Source organism: Pelecanus crispus, chromosome 12 (genome assembly GCF_030463565.1).
Source record: "Pelecanus crispus isolate bPelCri1 chromosome 12, bPelCri1.pri, whole genome shotgun sequence".
Classification (NCBI taxonomy): domain Eukaryota; kingdom Metazoa; phylum Chordata; class Aves; order Pelecaniformes; family Pelecanidae; genus Pelecanus; species Pelecanus crispus.
Genome location: NC_134654.1, coordinates 28,012,552 through 28,035,867, shown reverse-complemented (window position 1 = coordinate 28,035,867; position 23,316 = coordinate 28,012,552). Strand labels below are relative to the sequence as shown.

At 65.0% G+C, this 23,316-nt stretch overlaps 1 protein-coding gene across 1 annotated transcript in view; it reads left to right on the top strand.

Annotated features, from left to right (window-relative positions):
- Positions 1 to 5,719: 5,719 nt before the first annotated feature.
- Positions 5,720 to 23,316, top strand: part of SDK2 (sidekick cell adhesion molecule 2) — a 35,311-nt gene continuing 17,714 nt past the window's right edge. Inside the window, exons 1-17 of the mRNA XM_075720163.1 lie at positions 5,720 to 5,958; positions 15,051 to 15,157; positions 16,603 to 16,750; positions 17,714 to 17,847; positions 18,911 to 19,022; positions 19,212 to 19,402; positions 19,571 to 19,654; positions 19,726 to 19,920; positions 20,132 to 20,248; positions 20,443 to 20,610; positions 20,854 to 20,956; positions 21,214 to 21,390; positions 21,478 to 21,614; positions 21,843 to 21,990; positions 22,063 to 22,203; positions 22,297 to 22,478; positions 22,796 to 22,911. Of these exons, the coding sequence (XP_075576278.1) occupies positions 5,720 to 5,958; positions 15,051 to 15,157; positions 16,603 to 16,750; positions 17,714 to 17,847; positions 18,911 to 19,022; positions 19,212 to 19,402; positions 19,571 to 19,654; positions 19,726 to 19,920; positions 20,132 to 20,248; positions 20,443 to 20,610; positions 20,854 to 20,956; positions 21,214 to 21,390; positions 21,478 to 21,614; positions 21,843 to 21,990; positions 22,063 to 22,203; positions 22,297 to 22,478; positions 22,796 to 22,911 (2,499 nt within the window). The remainder of the gene's footprint in view (positions 5,959 to 15,050; positions 15,158 to 16,602; positions 16,751 to 17,713; positions 17,848 to 18,910; positions 19,023 to 19,211; positions 19,403 to 19,570; positions 19,655 to 19,725; positions 19,921 to 20,131; positions 20,249 to 20,442; positions 20,611 to 20,853; positions 20,957 to 21,213; positions 21,391 to 21,477; positions 21,615 to 21,842; positions 21,991 to 22,062; positions 22,204 to 22,296; positions 22,479 to 22,795; positions 22,912 to 23,316) is intronic.

The following is a 23,316-nucleotide window of genomic DNA, read 5'->3' as shown; positions in this document are numbered from 1 at the left end:
GAGGGGAGACCTGATCGCTCTCTGCAGCTGCCTGACAGGAGGGGGCAGGGAGGGGGGTGTCGGGCTCTTCTCCCACATAACCAGTGATAGGACGAGAGGAAATGGCCTCAAGCTGCGTCAGGGGAGGTTTAGATGGGATATTAGGAAAAATTTCTTCACGGAAAGAGTGGTCAAGCATTGGAACAGGCTGCCCAGAGAGGTGGGGGAGTCCCCATCCCTGGAGGGGTTCAAAAAACGGGCAGAGGTGGCACTTGGGGACATGGTTTAGTGGGCATGGGGGTGTTGGGTTGATGGTTGGACTGATGATCTTAGAGATCCTTTCCAACCTTAGTGATTCCTAGTTTTTACTGTCATTATAAAATAATCCAGCCACCAAGCCAGGAAACATGAAATTATGACTCTCCCCTTAATTGGTTTGGTGGTGGAGTTGGTAGTGTTAGGTTGATGGTTGGACTGGATGATCTGAAAGGGCTTTTCCAACCCAAACGATTCGATGGTTTGATGAACCGAAGGGGACATGTTGTGCCGGAGCGGGGTACGGCGCTGGCGCTGCTGTGCCGGATGAGGCTGGCGCGGCTGGGGGCTGCCAGCGGAGCAGATGGGCGCTGGCAAGCGGGGGCCACGCGTGCGGCGAGTTTGGGGCGCTCGGGGGGTAGCGGCTTGGGCTGCTTCGTGCCTGCTCGGGCGTTGGGATGAGGGCGAGCGGGGCTCGGCGGGGATGCCCGCACCATCTCCACCCCGCGCTCGGCTTCGTCCTTGGCACCTCCCGGACGCCTGGGTCCCCGCTCGGCAGCACGTTGTGCTCGGCAGCTCCCCAGGTGCCGGCAGCATTTGTCATTTGAATTCTGTGTTTGCTTTTTATTAAGGGGATGAAGCCTTGACTCAGGAATACTAATGGCTCCGGCGGTGGTGGAGAGCGCTGCTAATCCCCCAGCACCTGCCCCGCGGGGACCCTGCCGGGTCCCCACCGCGGTCCCCCTCCCAGGGTGTCGCGGCGGGGCCATGCCCTTGATGCCCGCAGGGACGCGTGCCATTTAATCAGCCCGGTGACTTTACCGACCGCCGCTGAAAAATTGATGCCTCCCAACCGCACGCTGGCATCCCACAAGCAGAAAAACGTAACTTAGCCGAGGGACGGCTCCTCGGGGCTTCGCCTGTCCCTGGCCAGGTCCCTGGGCATGGGGCCACCCCGCCGGAGTGGCCACGGAGGGGACGTGGTTTGTCCCCGGGGACGGCGCGCCTTGGCCACGATGGGTCCCCCGGCGCGATCCCTCATTGCACCCAACCGGGGCTGTGGTCCCGCTGGGATGCTCGGGGATGTTGCGGTCCCCCATGGGTGCTGGTTTTGGGGGCTGTGGGGTGCCCCGGCGATGTTAACCCCTTCCCCGCCGTGCCGGCGCAGGCCCCCCCCACCTCCCTCCAGCCCCCAGATGCGGAGCGGCTGCTGCGGTGCCGGGAAACTGCGCCGTGAATACGTTACACAAATGAATAATAAAAACAAAGGAAAATTACCCTCTTTATTGAAACTCATTTTATGAATAAAACAATTATTCTGGTAATTGAAAAAATGTGTCGTTAAATTAAATGCAGTGGTTCCTATTAAAATTTTAGTGGATTTCTTCTTCTCTGTTTCTTTTCCCCCCTTTTTTTCTTCCCTGCCTCCGCTGGCGGCTAAAGGCTGGTAATTATAGCAGAGGGTTTCGCTTTCTCTTTATTGTTTTTTAATCTCTTCGTGCTGCGGAGCGCCAGCAATAGTCTGATGCAGAAGAGATTTAGCTCCATCTCCCCGTGCTGGGGGGGGCACCGGGGGCCGGAGCGGGAGCACGGGGCTGCTCGGCGGCCGTGCCAGGTTGCCATCCTGCTTTCTGGGCAGCGATGCCCTGGGAGGGACGGGAGAACCCTGCAAAGCCGGGGGGACTTGGGGGACCGGGGACACGGCTCTGTCCCCCCTCCCACGGTGGAGGTGGGGTGCAGACGGCGGAGCGGTCCCATCCCAAGGCTGCTCCTTCGCACCGGCCGCATCCTGGCCGGGACATAAAGGGGGAGGGAGGGAGGCGATCGTGTTATTTCCTCCGAGCTGGGTGTTGGTGCAGGGTGGCCGAGGCGGTGGGCACGGCGCTGGGTACTGGCACCCGGTGTTGGCCGGGCTCCCTTGGGTGCTTGGAGCCCACAGGGGCAGGCGGTCCCCGTTCAGGGCATCTCACTGGCGCTGGCTCCCTTGGGGCTGCCCGGTGCATCCCGCTGTGACCGAGGGTCGAACCCAGGCGTGGTGGGGGGCTGCGGTCCCCGCCGTTGTGGCTGTGCCGGCGCTTGCGCGAGGCACCCACGGCAAAGATGGGAGAAGGCTCCGGGTGTCCCATGAACTGCGGGTCCTTCGTGGGTGGCTGGGGGCATGCAACAGCGGGGCAGAGCCACGGGGACCCCGTTCCCCCGTTTCCATCTCGTCTCTGCTTGCCGGGGTCCGCCGAGCGCGGTGGGGGTCGCACCCCACTCCCCGCCGCCGGCAGCTGCCCGGCAGAGCCCTGCCCTTGGCAGGCATTCCGGGATTCCTCCGGGCTTAAAACTCCCCGTCCCTTCCCATCAAGAGGGATTTGAAGCTGGGGAGAGGGGGGTTTAGTTCCCAGCTCGCCCATTATGCTCGGGAATTAGGATCCATTACTGCTCTTTCGGCGAGACCGGGGTCCCCTGCCCTACATCCGCACCCCGTCCCCGGCACTAATGCACCGGGCTCAGCCCCGGCTCCCGGCGGCCCTTATGTAAATAAAGTGCAGGGGCAAAGATTTTGATCCCATTAGGCAGGATTAGTGCCTTGCAAGGCCCTGGCATTAAAATGTCATCAGCGGTGGAGGGAGAGAGCCGGGGTCGTCCCCGTTGCCGTCCCCCTTCCCTGTTGCCGGCGCTTGGCATCCCATTTATCCCATCCATCACCGCCGGCAGCTCGGCTGGAGCGGCTCAGCCCGGAGGCAGCATCCCCTGCACCGCTCCCCGGCGGGGCTCAGCCCCGGTGTCGCCGGTGCTGCGGGGGCCGGCGCAGGAAGGATGGGGACAGCACGGTTTGGTGGCACCTTTCGGCATGGAGGGGACCGCGCTGGGCTGGCATAGCTGGCACGGCACGGCATGGCATGGCACGGCACCCGGCCGGCAGCCCCGGGGAGCTCAGCACCGGTCTGTGCCACCGGCAAATGTGCAGATGTTTCCGGGGACGCCTCTCGCTGCCGCCTGTGTTTGGAAAGTGATGAATTTCTGCACCAACTAATTAGTCTCTAATTAGCAAGTGGAGTGTAAACAGTCACAACAGATGGGGGAGAGGCGGAATTAGCAGTAATGACCCCTCGTTTGGGGGGGACGTGGCTGTTGCGCACGGGGAAACCTCCCGCTGCGTCCGGGACGGGGCAATCGCAGCCTCTGTCCGTGCCGGCTCTGCAGCGGGGCGGTGAGGTGGTGGGCACCCCAAATTCGGTGGTGCCGTGGCCTGTCCTGCTGCCGGGACGGCGGGAGAGAGGAGTTCCCCGCCCCGGCCTGCTGGGAGCAGAGCTGAGATGCCACGTGCTGCCGGTGTGCCGGGGAGCAGAGGGAAACTGAGGCAGCAGAGGGAAACTGAGGCGGGGGGGCTGCAGGAGGGGCTGGGGTGAACTCGATGCCGCCTTCGCCCCCTGCAAAGGACACCCGGTGCACCCGGGACCCCCCGCCCCGCTGGCCCCTGCCCATGCCTGGGGTGGTTTTGGCTTTCCCAGGGGAGCAGAGGAGCCGGTGCCGGGGCAGAGCCGCTCGGTCCGAGGCGGCTGCCGTGACCTTTGCGGGCGGATAACGATGGCGCGATCAATAGCGGAATTAGGAGCCGCCTCTCCTCCTCTGCGCCGTATTTCACCCCTTAATGCAGAACAGATGGCTTGGGCGCTTCAAAGCAAGACGAGCCTTAGCTGCTTAAAATCAAATTAGGACGTATGCAAACGGCGTGCGGGCCCAGGGGAAGGTGCACCAGGAGCACCCTGCCTCCCAAACCCCTCCCAAATGCTGGGTGCTGGGCTCGGCGGGGGGGTGTGCACTGAACACACCGGGTCTTAGCCTGGCTGTGCCGCCGGAGCGCTCAGCCCTGCGGTCCTGTGGTTTCTGGTGCCCGCGCGTGCGTGACCACCGCCGGTGCCTGGGGATCGGCCCCTTTTGCCCTGGGTCCTCGCTGCAGCAATGCATCGGCTGCACGCAGCGATGCATCGGCTGCACCCAGCCCAGCCAAACCCCGGGTCCGCTCCGTGGCTCGTTTACTGGTTTCATGCAGGTGTTTGGCATCTGGCAGTGCCACGGCCCCAGCCGGGGGCTGTGGTAATCCCACGAGTCTCCAGCCCGACGTGGGTGAAGCCCCGGCGTTGCGGGTCAAGCTCCTGCCACGCCGTGGCGGGGACACGCGTGCACAGCCCCACGCACGTGGGCGCAGAGGCGGCGCACGCCGTGCACGGGCGCAGATCCTGTGCCTGGACGTTCCCCGCGAGCCCGGCTGGCTCAGCCCCAGCGGCCTCGCTCCTTGGGCAGCCCAAAAGCCGCAGCTCGGCCGCCGCAGGGCTGCCACAAGCTCTCCAGACTGGGGAACCACGCGGCCACGGGCCCGGCTCGCAGCCAGCCGCCCTTGGTGCCAAACCCCACAGCCGGGGCCCCGAGCTGCTGTGGTGCCCGCGGGCACCCGCCGGCCCCCTGCGGCATCTGGGGCTCGCTGCGCTGCTGCCGGCTTCGGCCCTGGTGCCAAACTGCCCGGTGCAAAGCACGCCTGCTTTGCAAGGTGCCCCAATGCCCAGATCCAGCCGGGACCTGGGGCAGGGGCACCGGGATAAGGGCTGCCCGTGCCAGCCAGTGCTGCTGAAGGTCGGAGAGGAGGATTAAATTAAGGAGCCGCGAGCTGCTCCTTCCCTGCCTACTGACTTGCCTGGCATTTAGCACCGCCGTGCCCACCCCAGGGACCGGCAGGATGGGGCAGCCGGGTGTGAGATGGGCATTTCCGTGTGGGTGCAGCAAGCGGGCACCCCAGGGTGTGCAGGAGCCGGGCCCCGCCGCCGAGGGGAGGAGAGGGACCCCCAGAGCAGGTCTGGCGGTGTCTGGGTGCCTCTGAGCTCCTGCAAAACTCGTGACACCCCCCAGGGCGATGGGGCACTGGAGCGGGCTGAGCCGACGGGCACGGGCGCTGCTTTGGTGCCGGCTCACGGTGCGGAGAGCTGCGGCAGGAATTCAGCTCGCGCACACAAGAAAGCAAAGCCCTACCCCAAAGAAAAAACGCAAAGCCATGATTGAAAGCGCACTTGAAAGCTGCTGGGGAATATGAATGTGTCTTTGAAGTAAAAGGGCTTCCATTTGTTAAGCAGAAAATGGAGCTGTGTGTTTCGATTTATAGTTTTACTTAGCAAATAAAACAGGAGAGGAGTAAGTGTTTATGTCTCGCTCCGCTCCCAGCCCCTCCGCCCCCTTCACCCCCCGAGTTGAAAGCTCAGTGCTTCTGAAACACCACAAAGGCAGCCGGGAATAAAGCAAAGCAAGCAGCTTAGATAAACCCTAGATGGGCTAAGCTGTCGTCCGTAGGCTTGTGAAATGGCTCAGGGGGAGCAAATGGCCAGTGGAGGGGTCTGGGGGGACAGGGGGACAGGGAGGTGGCCGCCAGCATCCCCCTGCCCACGCGCCGCTGCGTTTCGGTCCTGCCCGCGATGAAGCGGTCCTGATGCTGTGGGGCTGGCAGGCTATGGGGCCGGGCACGCCGTTCGCGGGGCCGGTGTGGGGCAGCTCCTGGTTCTCAGCCCCTCTCCCTCCTCTCTCCGCAGACGATGTCTCCCCGTACTTTAAGACGGAGCCGGTGCGGAGCCAGGTCCACCTGGAGGGGAACCGCCTGGTCCTGACGTGCATGGCGGAGGGCAGCTGGCCCCTCGAGTTCAAGTGGCTGCGCAACAGCCGGGAGCTGACCAAGTTCTCCCTGGAATACCGGTGAGTCCCCACCGCCGCGTCGGCTGCCGAGCATCCGGGACGAATCCCGCCCGGCACGCTGGTCCCTGCCGGCAGCCGCTGCGGCATCGCTGGTCCCCCTGCGAGGAGCTGCCGTGCCGGGGAGGCGGCGGCTGGCACGCCGGGAGCTGCCACCTCTGTTTGGAGAGCAAACGGTGGATTTAAGCAGGTCAACACCGGGGAGGAGGCGTTTGCACAGACTGGGATTAACACCGGGCTGCAGATCGCAGCCGGCTCGTGGCTCCCCGAGAGCAGCCCGACTCGGGGAAGGAGCAAGAAAGGGCGGCTCCAGAGATCACCCCAGGTTCGGGCATCCAGCCCTGTGCTCCCACTAATCCGGCCACAGAGCGGCCGGCCCCGCGTCACTGCCCGCTTGGAGCTCGCCTTTAAATCAAGCTGGGCACCTCTCGCCATCTCTTCTGTCTGCGTGTGTCATTCTCTCTGTTTTAATCAATAATTCAGCCCGAGACAAGCCGCTCCCCGTTTAAAGGCATTGAATCCAAAGGCTTCATGTTGCTGTAGCAACGCGGGGCTGCTCCGGGATGCCAGGAACGCAGACAATGTGGCTGGGTGACGTCCCCTCCCCGGCACCGCGTGCCGTGGTGGGTCCCCTCCCCGGCATCGCGTGCCGTGCTGGGTGCTGGGTCCCCTCCCCGGCATCGCGTGCCGTGGTGGGTCCCCTCCCCGGCATTGTGTGCCGTGCTGGGTCCCCTCCCCAGCACCGCGTGCCGTGCTGGGTCCCCTCCCTGGCACCGTGTGCCGTGCTGGGTCCCCTCCCTGGCACCGTGTGCCGTGCTGGGTGCTGGGTCCCCTCCCCAGCATCGCGTGCCGTGCTGGGTGCTGGGTCCCCTCCCTGGCACCGCGTGCCGTGCTGGGTGCTGGGTCCCCTCCCCGGCATCGCGTGCCATGCTGGGTGCTGGGTCCCCTCCCCGGCACCGCGTGCCGTGCTGGGTCCCCTCCCTGGCACCGTGTGCCGTGCTGGGTGCTGGGTCCCCTCCCCAGCACGGTGCCGTGCCGGGTGCTGGAGCAGCGGCCATCCTTGGGGACCCTGGGGGCTGTCCCCCACTAAGCCGTGGTGGCTGCAGCTCTGCGATGCCCCCGGCTCGGTGCTGGGTGTTTGCACCGGTGCTGCGCGCGCCGTGGGACGGGTCCCTTGTCCCTAGCCACAGCGTCGAAGCTCAGAGACCTGTTGAACGCCGCGATGCGCACAGCTCACGCCTGTCAGGAGTCACGCTGGCTGCAGCGGGAGCAACGCAAGATGTCAACCCTTAAATGGGATTGCGGGGACGGTGGTGACAGCGGGGCAGGGGGGACGCAGAGCCTGTGCGGGGGCTCCTCCAGGGCAGCTGCACAGCGCTGGGGCAGAGCCACCCACCCCAGGAGAAAAGCATCGGGACCCCGACCCCGAGCTCTGCCCCGTCCTCGGAGCAGGTCGGGGCACCTGGGGGGCACCTCCAAACCCAGAATGAGGAATCCTGCTTTCCTTTCCTGGGTCTGCTCCTGGGTTTGCTCCGTGCCTCAGTTTACCCTTCTGTAGGAACGGGGCCAGCGCTCGTGTCTCAGCTCTGGGATGCCCAGCAGCTCTGGGATGCCCAGCAGCTCTGGAGCCCCGCATCCCTGCATCCCTGCACCAAGGTGAGCCCTTTCGCCGGAGCCCCCGGCCCCCACCTCCGGCTCCAGCATCCAGCCAGAAAGGATTAAGGAAGGAAGCGAGAAAATACACACACACACACGTGGGGAAAGCCCAAACAAACACAGCCGCGGCTAATGAAGCAAACAGCCTCTATGCAAATCGCTGCCTGGCTTTAACCCGTCCTCTCCGCGGCGAGGATGCAACCTGCCAGCACCAGCTTCGCGCTGCCTGTCCCCGGGACTCCGCGGGGATTTAACGCGTCGAGATGAGAGTTTGGATGTCTTGCCTGGAATTGAAGGCTGCCGGTGAGGAAGGCGAAGTACCAAAATTAGTTATGATGGGCAGAAATTGAATTTTAATAGAGATGTCGGTGGCACGGAGCCAGCCTGCTCAGGCAGTGGGAAGGTAGTAATTAAAAGTTAACGAGTTTAGAAACAGAGTAATCCTTGGAGAGGCGAGGGTTGGTGCTGACGGCCGGGGAGGCTCGGGGATGCTCCTGTCTGTGCGGGGGCCAGGAATGGCTGCGGGTGCATCGGCGGCGTGGGTGAGGGATGCAGGGTGCAGCCGGTCCCCCCCGGCTCAGGGCTGGCACGTGCCCCCCCGGCGCGTCCCCACTCCGGGAGCAGGAGGGACCTTCCCCGGGGCCTGGCTGTGCCCGTGACAGGATGCACCGTGCCTTGCAGCGGGGCCGTGTGCTGCGGGGGGCCCGTGCCCTGGGAGCCGGCCGGGCTTCGTGGCATTGCCTCGCGGTTCCTGGCCAGGACGGCGTGTCACCAAGAATTTCATCCTCAGCATCCTCATCGCTCCTTCCCAAACCCTCTCCTGCAGCAGGGCATCCCGCCGGCACCGCCGGCTGCTGTCGCCCTCGTGCATTTTACCCATTTTTTTGGGGGCTGGGGCTCGTGCCCCCTCGGCCCCGTGCTCCCGGTGAGCTGCTCTGGTTCATCCTCATCTGTCGGTCGGCCGAGCTCACGCTGCGTTTTAAGGGAAGGAGCCGCTCTCCCAGTTTGGCAGCGTGTTTCCATGGCAACCGCCCTTTCCTTCCCGCAGCGATTCAGCCGCCAGCTTGCCACCGGAGCGACTTGTTGGCGTGCGGCGAGGGGCAGGTGGGGAACGGGCTCGGCTCATCCCCGGCCCCGAACCAGCGAGGGCCGGGGCAGTGCCTCTGCGTGCAGGTGGAGCCGACCCCTCGGGAGCATCCCTGGGGACTGTGGGGGCATCGGGGACCAGCTTGGCTCCATGTGCATGCGGAGCTGTCCTCCCTCAGGAGCATCCCTGGGGATCAAGTGTGATCAGGGACCTCAGAGGGATTGGGGACCAGCCTGGCTCTGGGTGTGCACGGAGCCATGCCCCCTTGGGAGCATCCCTGGGGACCGCGGGGGATCGGGGACCAGCCTGGCTCTGGGTGTGCACGTGGACCCGTCCCCCTTGGGAGCATCCCTGGGGACCGCAGGGGATTGGGGACCCGCCTGGCTCTGGGTGTGCACATGGACCCGTCCCCCGCCGGGATCATCCCTGGGGACCATGGGGGATCAGGGACCCGCGTGGCTCTGGGTGTGCACGTGGACCCGTCCCCCTCAGGAGCATCCCTGGGAACCGCAGGGGATCAGGGACCCGCCTGGCTCTGGGTGTGCACATGGACCCGTCCCCCTTGGGAGCATCCCTGGGGACCGCGGGGGATCAGGGACCAGCCTGGCTCTGGGTGTGCACATGGACCCGTCCCCCTTGGGATCATCCCTGGGGACCATGGGGGATCAGGGACCAGCCTGGCTCTGGGTGTGCACGTGGACCCGTCCCCCTTGGGAGCATCCCTGGGAACCGCAGGGGATCAGGGACCCGCCTGGCTCTGGGTGTGCACATGGACCCGTCCCCCTTGGGAGCATCCCTGGGGACCGCGGGGGATCAGGGACCAGCCTGGCTCTGGGTGTGCACATGGACCCGTCCCCCTTGGGATCATCCCTGGGGACCATGGGGGATCAGGGACCAGCCTGGCTCTGGGTGTGCACGTGGACCCGTCCCCCTTGGGATCATCCCTGGGGACCATGGGGGATCAGGGACCAGCCTGGCTCTGGGTGTGCACGTGGACCCGTCCCCCTTGGGAGCATCCCTGGGAACCGCAGGGGATCAGGGACCAGCCTGCCTTCACCCACTTGCTGCCTCCGTTGCCTGCCGCTGGCGTGGGGTGCGTGGAGAGAGCTCTCCCATGGGACCCCAGCTGCCTCCCGCGCCTGGGGACCCCACAGCAGATCCCCGTCCCCTCCGATGCCCGTTGCGACCTTCGTTAAGGTGACGGCAGGGCTGGTGGTGGAAGCTTGCCGGCGCGCTCCGCTCCCGTGCCCTGGCACGCCGGCGCTGCGCTCTCCAGGGCCAGCTCTGTTTTCTCCGTGCATAATCTCGCCGGTGCCGGGCTCTCCTGCGAGCTCTCCAGAGCCTGACTTCTTCTTGTACGAGGAATCATAACATGCAAATCAGGCAGCTTGATGTCTTTAATGAAATCCTCGGAAGGAAAGCGCTTCTCTGGTGAATTGAGGATATTTATTTCTCATACAAGAAATTTAACATGCAGATTAGTTGGGTCTGGTAATTTATCACATGAGATTGTCCTATTAAGGGTTGCATCGAGTCCTGCTGCCTTTGGAAATTACCTTACACATAGATTACCTCTGGACGGACTCCCATCCGTAGAGATGCATCTTCTGTCTACTAAATCAGCCCTCTTTCCTCTCCCCACATCCCTCCGCAGCTGGTGCGGGAGCCCAGCAGCGACTAAAGGATCCCCCGCCTCTTCCCAAGAGCCCAGATTCCCCTTTGCCGGGAGCTTGGAGCCTGGAAAAGTGTAATTACATCTCCGACACTTGCTGGCTTCGCCGCCACAGCGCTCACCGCAGCAAAACAGCGTTGGCACGAGTGATCCCCCCGCCCTGCCCTGCCTTTCTCGGGCAAACTGCGGCCCCAAGACCCCGCAGACCCCGGGGCTGGCTTCCAGCGCGTGGCGTCCCCATCTGCTCCCGTGCATGGGGAGGGTTGGCAGGAGCTGTCCTGCATGGGCTAATTGAGAAGGGGTGGATTCGGGGCTCTTTCGCCCCCCCCCTCACTGGGTTGGGATGTTTTGGGGTACGTGTGCCCCAGGGATGCAGGGAGCATGGCGTGCCGCACACGCGGGACCCCGCCAAGCCTTTACGGCCTTTTGAGGACCCCAGAGGTTTGACACCTGTACTTTATTCCCAAATTACGCCAAACATGGAGCCAGGACCCTCTCAAAAAACCAGACCTGGGGGCAAACAGGGCGCTTCACCCCCAGCTCCCCGCTGGGACCCCAGCGTGCGATGCTGCTCGCTGGGAGCACGTCCCTGCTCCGGCTGGAGCTGCCCTTTGCCAGCCCAGGTGCGAAGCACCGCGCTCTCCCCCGGGGAGTTAATTGCCGTTCAATAATATAATTACTGCAAGCTGACGAACATCAGAGGCCTTGCAGCCAGGCTAAGCGGGAGCCCCGCAGCGAGCGCCCGGTGCCCGCGGCTCCAAGCTGGCCGGCTTCACATTCGGCGTTGCTGCGCGGCAGCGCGGGTTGCTCCTGGCGAAGCCCCCGGGAGCGTGGGCGAGGCGGCGCCGAGCGGGTAGCACGGCATGGGCTGTGCTGGTGATGCTTGTGCTGTGAAGCCTCCTGCCTTTCCCCGTGTTTTGGCTTTGAGGGGGAGACGGGGAGGATGGCGTGAGTGAGCAGCAGTGATTGCCGGGCGCAGGGCAGCGGTGCCCAGCACCGCGCAGGCATCAGGCACGTGGAGGGAAGGCGATGGAGGGGATCTCCTTGCTGGGACCTTGCGTGGGCTCAGGCAGCCACGGGAAGGAGACCGGCGGGGGGTTCTCCGGCCCGAAGATGCCACCTGAGCTGGGTGGTGGCCGAGGTCCCGGCGAGGGACGCGCCGGAGCCCTCCGGATGCTGCACCGCGGGTTGAGGCTTGCGCGCTCGCTCCCCTCCCTGCTCCGCAGGAAGGCGGCAGATGAATACGTGGATATTAATTATTAAATGGCTCATTGTTCTGGCGGGACCAGTTGAGGCGGCGATTTACAGGGCTGCCGGCGCCCGCCGAATTCCCCTGACCAAAGGAAAACACTTCTGGCAAGTGGAGAGGTGACGGCTCCGGCCATGTGTGTCAAAACAGAGCCCTTTCCAATCAGGAGCTAATTGAGATCCAATAATACAATTAACAGGGGCTGACGAAATACCAGGGGGGTTATTTAAAAACACGTTGAGCAGAAGCCCAGCGCCGCGGCCGGGCGCGGGCGGAGATGCTGGGACGCGTGGCTCAGATGCTGGGAGTCGTTAAACCTTCGCTAAGTGTGTTTTAATGCTCACTTGACATTTCATTATTGCACAGTAACTATTCGAATACATGTCCCCTCTAGAATTAATTAGTCATTATACAGGATATTAATCAAAGGGGACTGTGTCAATGTGCTTATATCCAAAATCTGATCCAGCTGTTGCTGTCACTAGGCGCCATTGGAAGAACCACACAGATTTCTGCACTCTTCGGGCTTTCAATTCGATGGATCAAATCCTTTGGCTGATGCTTTTCCCGGCCCCTCCCCACCCCCTCAATCTAATAATAATTCGGCAGCGTCAGCCCCACGCTTCTCAGCAACCCTACAATAACAGAGCCGCCGGCATCGGCCAAGGCTGGGAGCAACCCTACAATAACAAGGTGGTGCGCGCAGCCCGGCGTGCCGAGCGTATCGGTGCTACCGGTGCCGGTTGCACGGCGCGGGGGGTTGTGGCTGCTCGTGGTGCTGTGCCCTGCCTTGCCTCGCCGCTGCGGAGCTGCTGGGTAGATGGATGGGGAGGTTGTCGTTCCCGACGCGCAGCCCATCCATCTGTCAGATCGATGCGGTGCCAAAGCCTTCCGCCGGCCGGCTGCTTCTGCAAACCCGCCGGTCCCCCGGCATGGGGATTCTGCCTCCTGACCCCGGGGCCGAGCGTGGCACGGCCGCTTCCTGAGCGAGCCTGGAGACCGCCGCTCTTTTCCATCAGTGCATTTTTTTAAAGCGTGGGTCGCTCCGTGCTTCGGAAGTGCTTTTCCCCACAGACAGTGCCCTGTCAACCTCTGTCTTTAAAAAACAAACCAAACAAGCCCCTGGAACGGCGGAGTCAGCAGCAAGGGCTGCGCCGGGAGCGCGGCCAGACCTCGCTCCCGGCTCGAGCGGTGCAAAACGTGCGCCCGGGCTGGTGGATGGGCAAAGCCACCCGGTTTGGGCAGTGCCCGCGGGCGCCGGGAGGCAGGATCGGCCCCAAGCGGAGAAGCCGCTTGCTTGCACGGAGGAGCCGGGAGCTCCTGGCCACGGAGGAGCAGCCGTGGCCGCGGCTCGTGGCCATGGCTCGTGGCCGCGGCTCGTGGCCGCTCCTGCTTGCTCAAACTGGGGGGGGCTGCGCGGTGGTGCTGGGGCTGCACGCTTCACCCCCTCCTCCTGCCCGCTGCGCGTCCCCCTGCGAGGGGGTGGGATGGGTTCCTGCCCGCTTACAGCCAGGCGCGACGGGGAAGGAAATCAAATCCGAGCGATCTTGGCTAAAAGCCTCTGTGGAAGGCGAGCGGCGGAGAACAAAGTCTCTGCTCGTATTTGGTTAATGACTGCGGGCCAGGCTGCGCCCGGTAATTGATTTCCTTTCTCCGGGCTATTTTCAGCCGCTTAGGTGTGTGCAAAAGCTCCTTAAAGCTCATCCAGCTCCGGTGGTGCGGGGACCAGACCCCGTTAATTGGGGCTGCAGGGGTGTCCCCATCGGGGGGGTGAAGGCTCCCCGTGCCCACGGACGCGTCCCAGCCCCTGGCTCCCGGCGCGCGGGGACGATGCGCTGCAGCGGGGCTGCGCGTCGGTGGGTGCTTCGTGCGTGGGTGCGTGCGAGCCCCAAGGGTGGGCAAGGTTTGGGTCCCACGGGGGCTGCGCCGGGGGCTTTGCACCGTCCCGGGATGGTGGGTTTGGGGGGGACGTGGCAGCGAGGACGTGGCACAGGAGGTCTGTGTGGGGACCGCGCGCGCCCCTGCGCTGCCGAGCGGGCGGGTGAGCATCGGCGAGTGTCCGTCCGTCCGTCCACGTGCACGTGTGTGTTTAGGAGTCACGGTGCGTGATCTATTAGCGAGGACGCCACAAGGAGAGCGGGCCTATTATTCCTGGTGTCCGCATCAGTTCCTGACAGCTCCGTGGAATTGAAATATCTTATTTAAAGCCTCTGGGGATCATTTTTAAATAGCAGCCGTGGCACTCAAGGACTCATTCCCAAAGGGCATCCTCCCTTCTCCCGCGGGGATGGGTGACCGGCAGCCACGTGGGTGGGTGGGCGTCCGTCCGCAGGTTTGGTGCCAGCGCCACGGTGCCCATCCCAGCTCGGCGGTGCCACCGGGCGAGGCGGGGGCCCCGTGTCCCCGGCACCATCTCCCACGCCGGGGAGGGTGGGCGCAGGGGCCCACCGTGCTTCCCGGCAGAGGGGACGTGCTCCTCCTGTCTTAGGAAAGTTTAATTTATGCTGTTATCCAAAGAACAAACAAAGCTCTGCCGAAACAGCCCGCGGCGTCTTTTAATGCAAGATTAGATTTTGGGCAAGGAGGCTTGAGCTTGCTTATTTATTCCCTTACTGCTTTATCTCGGAGCGCTCCCCGTCGGGGAAGGTGATGCTGCGGTGCCTGCCCGTCCCCCGCCAAGGGTCAGCACCCTGCGAGGGGATCCAGCGCATTTTTGGGAGGTGATGGAGCCAGGAGCGCCTGCACCCCTCCTGGCAGTGGGGACTGCTTGGGGAGGTCTGGTGGCAGCGGGGTCGGGCTCGGGGCGACGTTTGGGGGCGGTGGGCGAGTCGAGACCTGGTTATTTCCTCAATCTGCTTATCAGCTGCTGGCGCTGGCGGCTGATAAGAGCAGCGGGCGCTGGGGATGATAAGGCGGCTCAGCCCCGGCTATTCGGAGCGGTGCTGGACTCGGCTGCATGCGGGGCCGAGGCGGGGGGACCCCGGCAGACCCCGGCGTGCCTCTGCGGGGGGCTCGGCGCAGGGGTCAGGACGGCGGGTGCCAGGTCCCCCGCAGCCACCTCTGCTTTTGACGGCTCGAAGCCACTTGCCCAGCGCCGGCCGCTCGCGGCGGTGCGTCGCCATCCACCCCCGGCGCCGCCGGCTCACGCCGCACGCGTGGCGTGGTGAAAGCGCCTTTTGCGTGTGTGGCAGCGAGTCCGGGACGCTGCGCTGTCTCCCCGGCGTGCACGTGTGTGCACATACGTGCTTGCACAGACACGCGCCTACACGCGTGACCTCCAGCAGCTGCTCCTTGGGGACGGAGCTGGTCCCCTGGCGCAGGGGGTTGCTGCCCAGCAGTAAATTTGGGGGCTTGCGTGGGAGCTGCAGCCTCTCCCGGGGGCTGTGACGGTCGCTTGGCTGTGTCACTGAGGTGGCTCCTGTCTCCCGCAGGTACATGATCACGTCGCTGGACCGCACGCATGCCGGCTTCTACCGCTGCATTGTCCGCAACCGCATGGGAGCCTTGCTGCAGCGCCAGACCGAGGTGCAAGTGGCCTGTAAGTGACAGCCCTGCTTGGCGGGGACCGGCCGGGGACATCCAGCTCCTCGGTGCTGCGGGATGGCTCGGGCATCGGTGCACGCGGGGACCGGCCGGGGACACCCAGCTCCCCGGCGCTGCGGGACGGCTCGGGCATCGGTGCACGTGGGGACCGGGACGGCTCGGGCATTGGTGCAGCAGCCCGTGGCCGGCACACGGGTCCGGAGCATCCCTGGGGTGATGCTGGCACGGCCGGGGCTGTTGCTGCCTCTGCTTCTCCCGCTGCCCAGCGGGGCCGTGGTGGTTGGGGGTGCAGGGGGGCACCCCACGGACGGGGCAGAGCGTGGGGTGCAGGGGAAACTCGCAGCACCGCGTCCGGGCAGGCAGCTCCGGCTCGCTGGTGGGGTGTGAAACGCTTTGCAGCGTAAGAGCAGCCCCGCTCCTCCTCGGCTGCGCGGAGCGCTGACAGCGCACACCGTTTATAATCGTTCCTGAAAGCAGCCAGGAGCGTGCGGGGCCAGGCGGCCGCATCTGCCAGCGCCCGAGCACGGGCATCCGGGCTGGCAACTTGGTCCCGGGTGCCACTGCCACGGCTCGGCACGGATCCTGCAAACGAGTGGACCCGAGCGGGATGGGCCAGACCCCCGGGGTCTGCGCTGGGGGGGTGAGGCAGAGGCGCCGTGGGGGGTTTAAGCAGGACAGGAGGGTGCTGGGACCTGGGACGCTGGCTCGGTGCCCCGGGGGACTCGGCCATCTCTGTCACTCCTCCCCTCCGGGGTGCCCCCAATCCCGTCCCCTTAAGCCCCTTCCTGAGGAGCAACGAGAAATCAGGAAGCTAATGAGAAATTAATAAGGCAGCTGTGCTAACAACTAACGATAATGGCAAAGTCGTTAAAAAAAGATTCTTTACATGTTTTTAATTACAGCAATTAAGGGAAGTCAATAAAAATCCCCTGCCCCCCCCCACCCCCAGCCCTTCTCCATGCATCCTGTTTCACTCCGCTTTCCTCAACCTCTGCGCGCTTCCAGCCTGCGAAGGGCCGGGCAGGACGGAGGCAGCGGGTGCCCCAACCTTGCCCGCGGAGCCAAGGTTGTGCCGGGATGCTCCCGGTGCTGGGCCGTGGGTTGGGGCGGGGAGAGATGCCGGGGAGCGCCGGGGCTGAGCCCCCCTCGCTGCGGCTGCACCCCCTCCTTGGTGGGGCATGGTTGGGCAGGGGTCCCCGGTCTGGGGGGCAGGCGGCGGGGCTGGGCGGCTCCGGGTGCTGCGGGGACGGCTCCTGGTAGCCCACCGCCGGCCGAGCCACCCCGGCCGAGGAGGGGAGCGGAGAGCAGACCCCAGGGAGCCCATCCCCGGAGCCTCCAGCCTGCTCCCCAGCCGCACCCGGGGCCGGACCCCGCTGGGTCCCTGGGCGCGTCGCCGGCCCCTCCCCAGCCCCTGACGCGGTTCTCCCCCACGTTTTGCAGACATGGGCAGCTTCGAGGACAGCGAGACGCAGCAGAGCGTGTCCCACGGGGAGGCGGCCGTCATCCGCGCGCCCCGCATCGCCAGCTTCCCCCAGCCCCAGGTCACCTGGTTTCGCGACGGCCGGAAGATCTCCCCGAGCAGCCGCATGTGAGTACCCCCGGCATCCCCCCGGCATCCCCCCGGCATCCCCCCGGCATCCCCCCGGCATCCGGAGGGGCTGCGTTTCCCTTCGGCTGCCATTGCCCACATGAAATTGCTACTCTCCCCTTAACTGGTTTAGTGATGGATTTGGCAGTGTGAGGTTAATGGTTGGACTGGGTGATCTGAAACGGCTTTTCCAACCTAAACGATTGGATTATTCTGTGATTCTATGAATAAGGATGTTTAACAGATGTCTTGAGCGCATCGTGCTAAAACCCAGAGACAGGCTTGGCGACTAATGGCTCTGTTTGTCACTGGGGAAATGCATTTAAAAAAAAAAAAAATGAAAATAAGAGGGAGGAAGGCGGGCAAAAGGGGCGCAGCACGTGCCGGGGCGGCACCCGGCGTGGCGGAGCCGGGCACGGCACACACGCGCGTGCCAGGCGTCCCCGTGGGGCTGCGGCAGGCCCCGGCGGCACCGGAGCGGCGTGCCCGGCGCTGGCAGACGCAGCGTGCGGGAATTGAATTTGTAACCCACATTATGCAGGAATTGAACTGGTCTCCTTTCTATTTGCAAAGCAGGATTGAGGAGATAAAACTGCTTTATCTCATATTTAATGGTAAAAATATATTCCCCAAACCATTTTATGTTTCCAGCAGATTAGATCGTTCCATAAAAAAAAAAATAAATAAAAAAAATAAAAAAAGTCCTATTAATCTGCACCATCTGATGTGCTCCGCTTGGTGCGGGGGGGTGTGGGGCTCGGTCCCGGCACGCTCCCGGCTCTTGCCTGAGACGAGCCCCTGTCTGGGGAGGGGTGGGAGGAAGGCTGGGGGCCGTGCCCACCCCATGTGGGTGCCCCAGGGCCGGTGTGGGTGCTGGGTGCGGGAACAAGGGTCCCAGCTCGCCGCATCAGCGTCCCCGTTGGGTTCGCGTCCCCATCTCACGCCGCCCGCTCGTCCCCGCAGAGCCATCACGCTGGAGAACACCCTCGTCATCCTCTCCACGGTGGCCCCAGACGCGGGACGTTACTACGTGCAGGCGGTGAATGACAAGAACGGGGACAACAAGACGAGCCAGCCCATCACGCTGAGCGTGGCCAGTGAGTGCGGGGGGCCTTACCCCCCCCCCAGCCCCGCTCCCCCGGCTCCGCCTGGCTCGCCCCCAAGTTTAATTTGCAGTAAATCTCTTCAGAGGCTCCGGCTTCTGCTGACTTAACAGTTCAGCCGCCTCAAAATTTATTTAGGCGCTTTGGGCTGTGCTGCAGGCGCTAATTGCATCACGGGCAGAGCCTCCCCCTCCATCGCCGCTGCCGGGGCTGGATCCGGCCGTGGCCCGGGACGGGGCTGCGGGATGCGATGGTGCAGTGGAGCCCCAACGGGAGCAGCTTTGCTGCCCGACACCCTGCCCTGCTCCTGCCCGCGTCCTCCTCTCAGCCCCCGCTGCTCCGGATCGGCCCCTGCCTGGAGGAGAGCCCTGAGACCCCGTCCCTCCGGTCCCCTTGGACCCTGCAGGACCTGGCCGAGGGTCCCCCGGCCCCCGCTGAGGTGGTGACAGGGCAGATGTCCCAAAGTGGCATCGGTGCTCCCGCTCCTCTCATCCCATCTCGCCTCCAGCGGCTCCGCGGCAGGGTTTATCCCTTTCGGCGGAGGGCTCTGCCTGTCCCCCTTCCCCTCCTGCCCCATTAATCTGTTTTCCTCTACCTCGGTGTCCCAGTGCGCCGTAAACAACCTGGAGCCCGTGTTTATGGATTCAGCTATATCAGCAGCTTTCAAGCCGATCGCGTTTTTACAGCGCCTACATGAGGGTTTTTTATTGTTGCAATCATTTTGCTTTATATACTCCCCTTCTCCCTCCTCCCTGCCAGCCGGCACTGCCGCGCAGGCGGGGGGCCGGGCCGGTGCCGTGGGGTGCCCCGTGGGCTCCCGCGGGAGGAGAGGGCTTAGGGAGAGCTGTGAAGGCGCCCTGATGCCGAGGTGATGGGCTGGACCTGCCCGTGCTTCCCGCGGGAGAGCAGAGCCCGTGGCCCCTTGGTCCCTGCCACCCTTGCCTCCTCTGTGCCACGCAGAGTGGGCACAGGGCTTTGGGTGCTCGCTGGGGGGCTGGGGCACCCTGGGGTGAGCAGGGGGTGCTGATGGCTGTCCCTCTGGCCTCCTTCTCCCCAGACGTGGGTGGCCCGGCTGATCCCATCGCACCCACCATCATCGTCCCGCCCAGGAACACCAGCGTGGTGGCCGGGACCTCGGAGGTGACCATGGAGTGCGTGGCCAACGCCAGGCGAGTAGCGGTGGGGCGGACGGGACGGGGATGGGGCATCTCCTCCCGGTATCGCCCGGCCCTGGGGGCTGGGTGCCCCCGGCTCCCCCCAGGTCCCGTCCCACCAAGGCTCCTGGGTCCGGCGGGATGGAGGGAGGTGGGGATTTTGGGGGGCTGGGGCGGGCTCTCGACGTGCTCCTGCCCTCCCAGGCCGCTGATCAAGCTGCACATCATCTGGAAGAAGGACGGGGTGCCCCTCTCCAGCGGCATCAGCGACTACAGCCGCCGGCTCACCATCCTCAACCCCGCGCTGAGCGACAGCGGCTACTACGAGTGCGAGGCCGTGCTCCGCAGCAGCAGCGTGCCCGCCGTGGCCGAGGGTGCCTACCTCTCCGTCCTGGGTGAGGCCCTGGCCGCGGGCAGCCCAAACTACGCGTGCAATGAGTTGGGGCAGTCTCAGCCCTGGGGTTGAGATGGGAAACGAGGGGCGGGAGGTGCTGGGGGTGGTTTGGTGGTGGGTCCGGGGGGAACCCTGGCTCTACCACCCATCGCCGGGCTTCCCTTTGCAGAGCCGCCGCAGTTCGTCAAGGAGCCGGAGAGGCACATCACGGCCGAGATGGAGAAGGTGGTGGCCATCCCCTGCCAAGCCAAAGGTGAGCCGCTCCCCAGCCGCCCTCCCTGTGCCGCCACGGCCCTGTCCCTGACGTGGCCATGGCTCTTGCAGGCGTGCCACCCCCCGAGATGGCCTGGTACAAGGACGCTGCCCTCATCCACCTGGAGAAGCTGTCCCGCTTCCAGCTCCTGGCAGACGGAAGCCTGCAGATCAGCGGGCTGCTCCCCGATGACACCGGCATGTTCCAGTGCTTCGCCCACAACGCGGCTGGCGAGGTGCAGACCACCACGTACCTGGCCGTGACCAGTAGGTGCCAGCCACCCCCACCCCGCAACCTGGGGTGCCCTGCTTGGGCACTGGGTGGGATGTGCCTGGGACCCTCCGGCTGGGCTCCACGGGGGGCTCGGGGACCCCGGGAACCCTCCCATGGGGATGAGACTTGCCCTGGAGCGGGGCAGCTCCAGGCTGGGCACCGGGAAGGGCTTCAGCGGTGGCTGTGCCTCTCTCCGCCCCGCAGGCATCGCCCCCAACATCACCAGGGGTCCCCAGGACAGCACGGTGATTGACGGCATGTCCGTGATCCTCAACTGCGAGACCTCGGGGGCTCCGCGCCCGGCCATCACGTGGCAGAAAGGTAAAGGGGCTGGGGGTAACCGGGGCGCCGGCAAGCCTGCCCTCTGAGCCCTGCCTTTGCCCTGCCCATCGCTGCCTGCCCGCACGGCCCCAGGGCATCCTCCTCGAGCTCTGTGGCCACCAGGCTCTGTGGCCACCGGGCTTGGCCGATGGCTGGGGTGCTGGGGGCTTACGGGGCTCCCCCGTGTCACCCAGGGGAGCGGATCCTGGCCAGCGGCTCGGTGCAGCTCCCGCGCTTCACGCTGCTGGAGTCGGGCAGCCTGCTCATCAGCCCCGCGCACCTCGCCGACGCCGGCACCTACACCTGCCTGGCCACCAACTCCCGCGGCGTGGACGAAGCCTCCGCCGACCTGGTTGTCTGGGGTAAGGCGCACGCCAGCGCAACCAGTGCCCGCCGCCCTGCCTGCGTGCACGGCGCAGGATGGACCCAGCCGGGCGCTGCCTCCTGCCGTGCGTGGTGTGGGATGGAGCTCTCTGGGGACGCCAAGGATGGGTGCTGGCATGTGGCCGGTCGGTTTAGATGGCTGCAAACTTGGGCTGGCCCTGCCGATGCCATCCCTGCACCGTCCGGGCAGTGCCGGTGGCTCATGCTGTCCCCCCCTGCAGCAAGGACACGCATCACCGACCCGCCGCAGGACCAGAGCGTCATCAAGGGGACCAAGGCCATCATGAGCTGCGGGGTCACCCACGACCCCAGCGTGGATGTCAGGTGCGTGCGACGGGGCTGGGAGGATTAGGGGGTCCGGGCACCCCCAGGCTGCCTGCCTGCCCTCACCGCTGCCTGCCTGGGCAGGGAGCAGGCAGACGGTGGGTGCCACCGTCCCCAGCGCTGCGCTGGTGGTCCTGCAGTGCCACCTGGTGCCCTGCGCACGGGGAGCCCGCACGCTGCCGGGACCCCCGCTCCCATCTCCTTGGAGGGGGCTGCGGGGTGTCCTGACTCCTGGGGTCCCCCCTGCCCCGGCACAGGTACATCTGGGAGAAGGACGGAGCGCCGCTGAGCCCGGAGAGCGGCCCTCGGGTGCGCCTGGATGAGCTGGGCACCCTCCACATCTCCCAGACCTGGTCGGGCGACATCGGCACCTACACCTGCAAGGTGGTCTCGGCCGGGGGCAATGACTCGCGCAGCGCCCACCTCCGCGTCCGGTGAGACCCCCATCACCCCCGCCGGCACCCCGCGCCCCGGGCTGCGCCCCGTCCCTAACCGCCCCCTCCCTAAACCCCCCCGTCCAGGCAGCTCCCCCACGCCCCGGAGAGCCCCATAGCCGCCCTCAGCCCCATGGAGAAGCGGGCCATCAACCTCACCTGGGCCAAGCCCTTCGACGGCAACAGCCCCCTGCTCCGCTACGTCGTGGAGGTCTCCGAGAACAGTAAGCGGCTGCTCCCACCCCGTCCCCAGCACCGCTGGCCCCGACAAGGCTGGCACCGGCCAAAATCGGGTCTCCGGTGTCACCCCGGGGTGGTGGGCAGGGGATGAGGAGGATGCTGCGGGGAGCCTGGGGACCACGGGACTCATTAGCCAGCCTGCCAGCGGGCAGAAGGCCCTGGGGTCCTGCAGGTCGGGTTGCCCACCCCGCCACCCCCCTCTTCCCCCGCAGACGCGCCCTGGACCGTGCTGCTGGCCAGCGTGGACCCCGAGCTGACGTCGGTGGTGGTGCGGGGCTTGGTCCCCGCTCGCTCCTACCAGTTCCGCCTCTGCGCCGTGAACGACGTGGGCAGGGGGCAGTTCAGCAAGGACACGGAGAGGTGAGCCGCGGCTGGGGGTCCCAGGGGGGAGCCGGTGGCCCTGGGTGCTCACCCCCACCTCGTCCCCCGCAGGGTGTCCCTGCCTGAGGAGCCCCCCTCCGCGCCCCCCCAGAACGTCATCGCCAGCGGCCGCACCAACCAGTCCATCATGATCCAGTGGCAACCTCCCCCCGAGAGCCACCAGAACGGCATCCTCAAGGGCTACATCATCCGGTAGGTGCCGGTGGGGGAGCGCCGGTGCCCCATCCCTGGCATCCCGGGGGGCTGGCGGGGACACCGGCAGCTCTGACGGCTCCTGGTCCCCAGGTACTGCCTGGCCGGGCTGCCCGTGGGCTACCAGTTCAAGAACATCACCAATGCCGATGTCAACAACCTGCTCCTGGAGGACCTCATCATCTGGACCAACTACGAGATCGAGGTGGCGGCGTACAACAGCGCCGGCCTGGGGGTCTACAGCATGAAGGTGACCGAGTGGACGCTGCAGGGAGGTAGGCAGGGGCGGCGGGGTGGGCAGGGGTTTGGGGTTCACCCCCGCGGCGACAGGCTGTGCCATGGGGGTGTTGGGGATGGGTGGTAGGAGGGTGGGTCTGGGGGTCCCAGAGGGACTGGGACCGGCTGGGGATGGGTGACCGGGGCTGCAGAGCCAGGGCAGGGCTGGCGCAGCCACGGGGGTCTTGGGGCACCAGCCTGGGTGCCCGGGTCCTCCCCGCTGCGGGTGCCCGTGCTCCCGAGGGGCTGACGCCCGGCCGATGGAGGGGACCTTGCGGAGCTGGAGCCGCTGCGAGCCGTCCCTTCATCCCGGCAGTCCCCACCGTGCCCCCGGGGAACGTGCAGACCGAGGCCACCAACTCCACCACCATTCGCTTCACCTGGAACCCCCCCAGCCCCCAGTTCATCAATGGCATCAACCAGGGGTACAAGGTGAGGGGCGATTCCCACGGGTCTCCCCAAAAACAGGGCAGCTGGGGGCCGGGAAACTCCTCGGTCTACCTTCACAAACTGGCTCGACTCCTCCTCGCTGAAGCCCCAGATTTTAATTGATTCCGGCCTGACTGTTAAAATAATATTTACTGGGATTTAACACTTGCATGGGCTCGGAGTCTCCCATGCTCTGTAATTAATTCCAAATTGCAATTAATTCAAATATACATTAATTAAATTGAATTGAAACATTAAACTTGTTTCTTAATCCACTCAAAAGAAGTTCTGGAATTTAATTGCCGCTGAATGAGATAACCAGAGCGAGTAAGATATTTAACATTCTTATTAAGTGCCACTTAGTATTTTTGATTAGTGTTTTTAGGGCCTAATTAGTATTTAATTAAG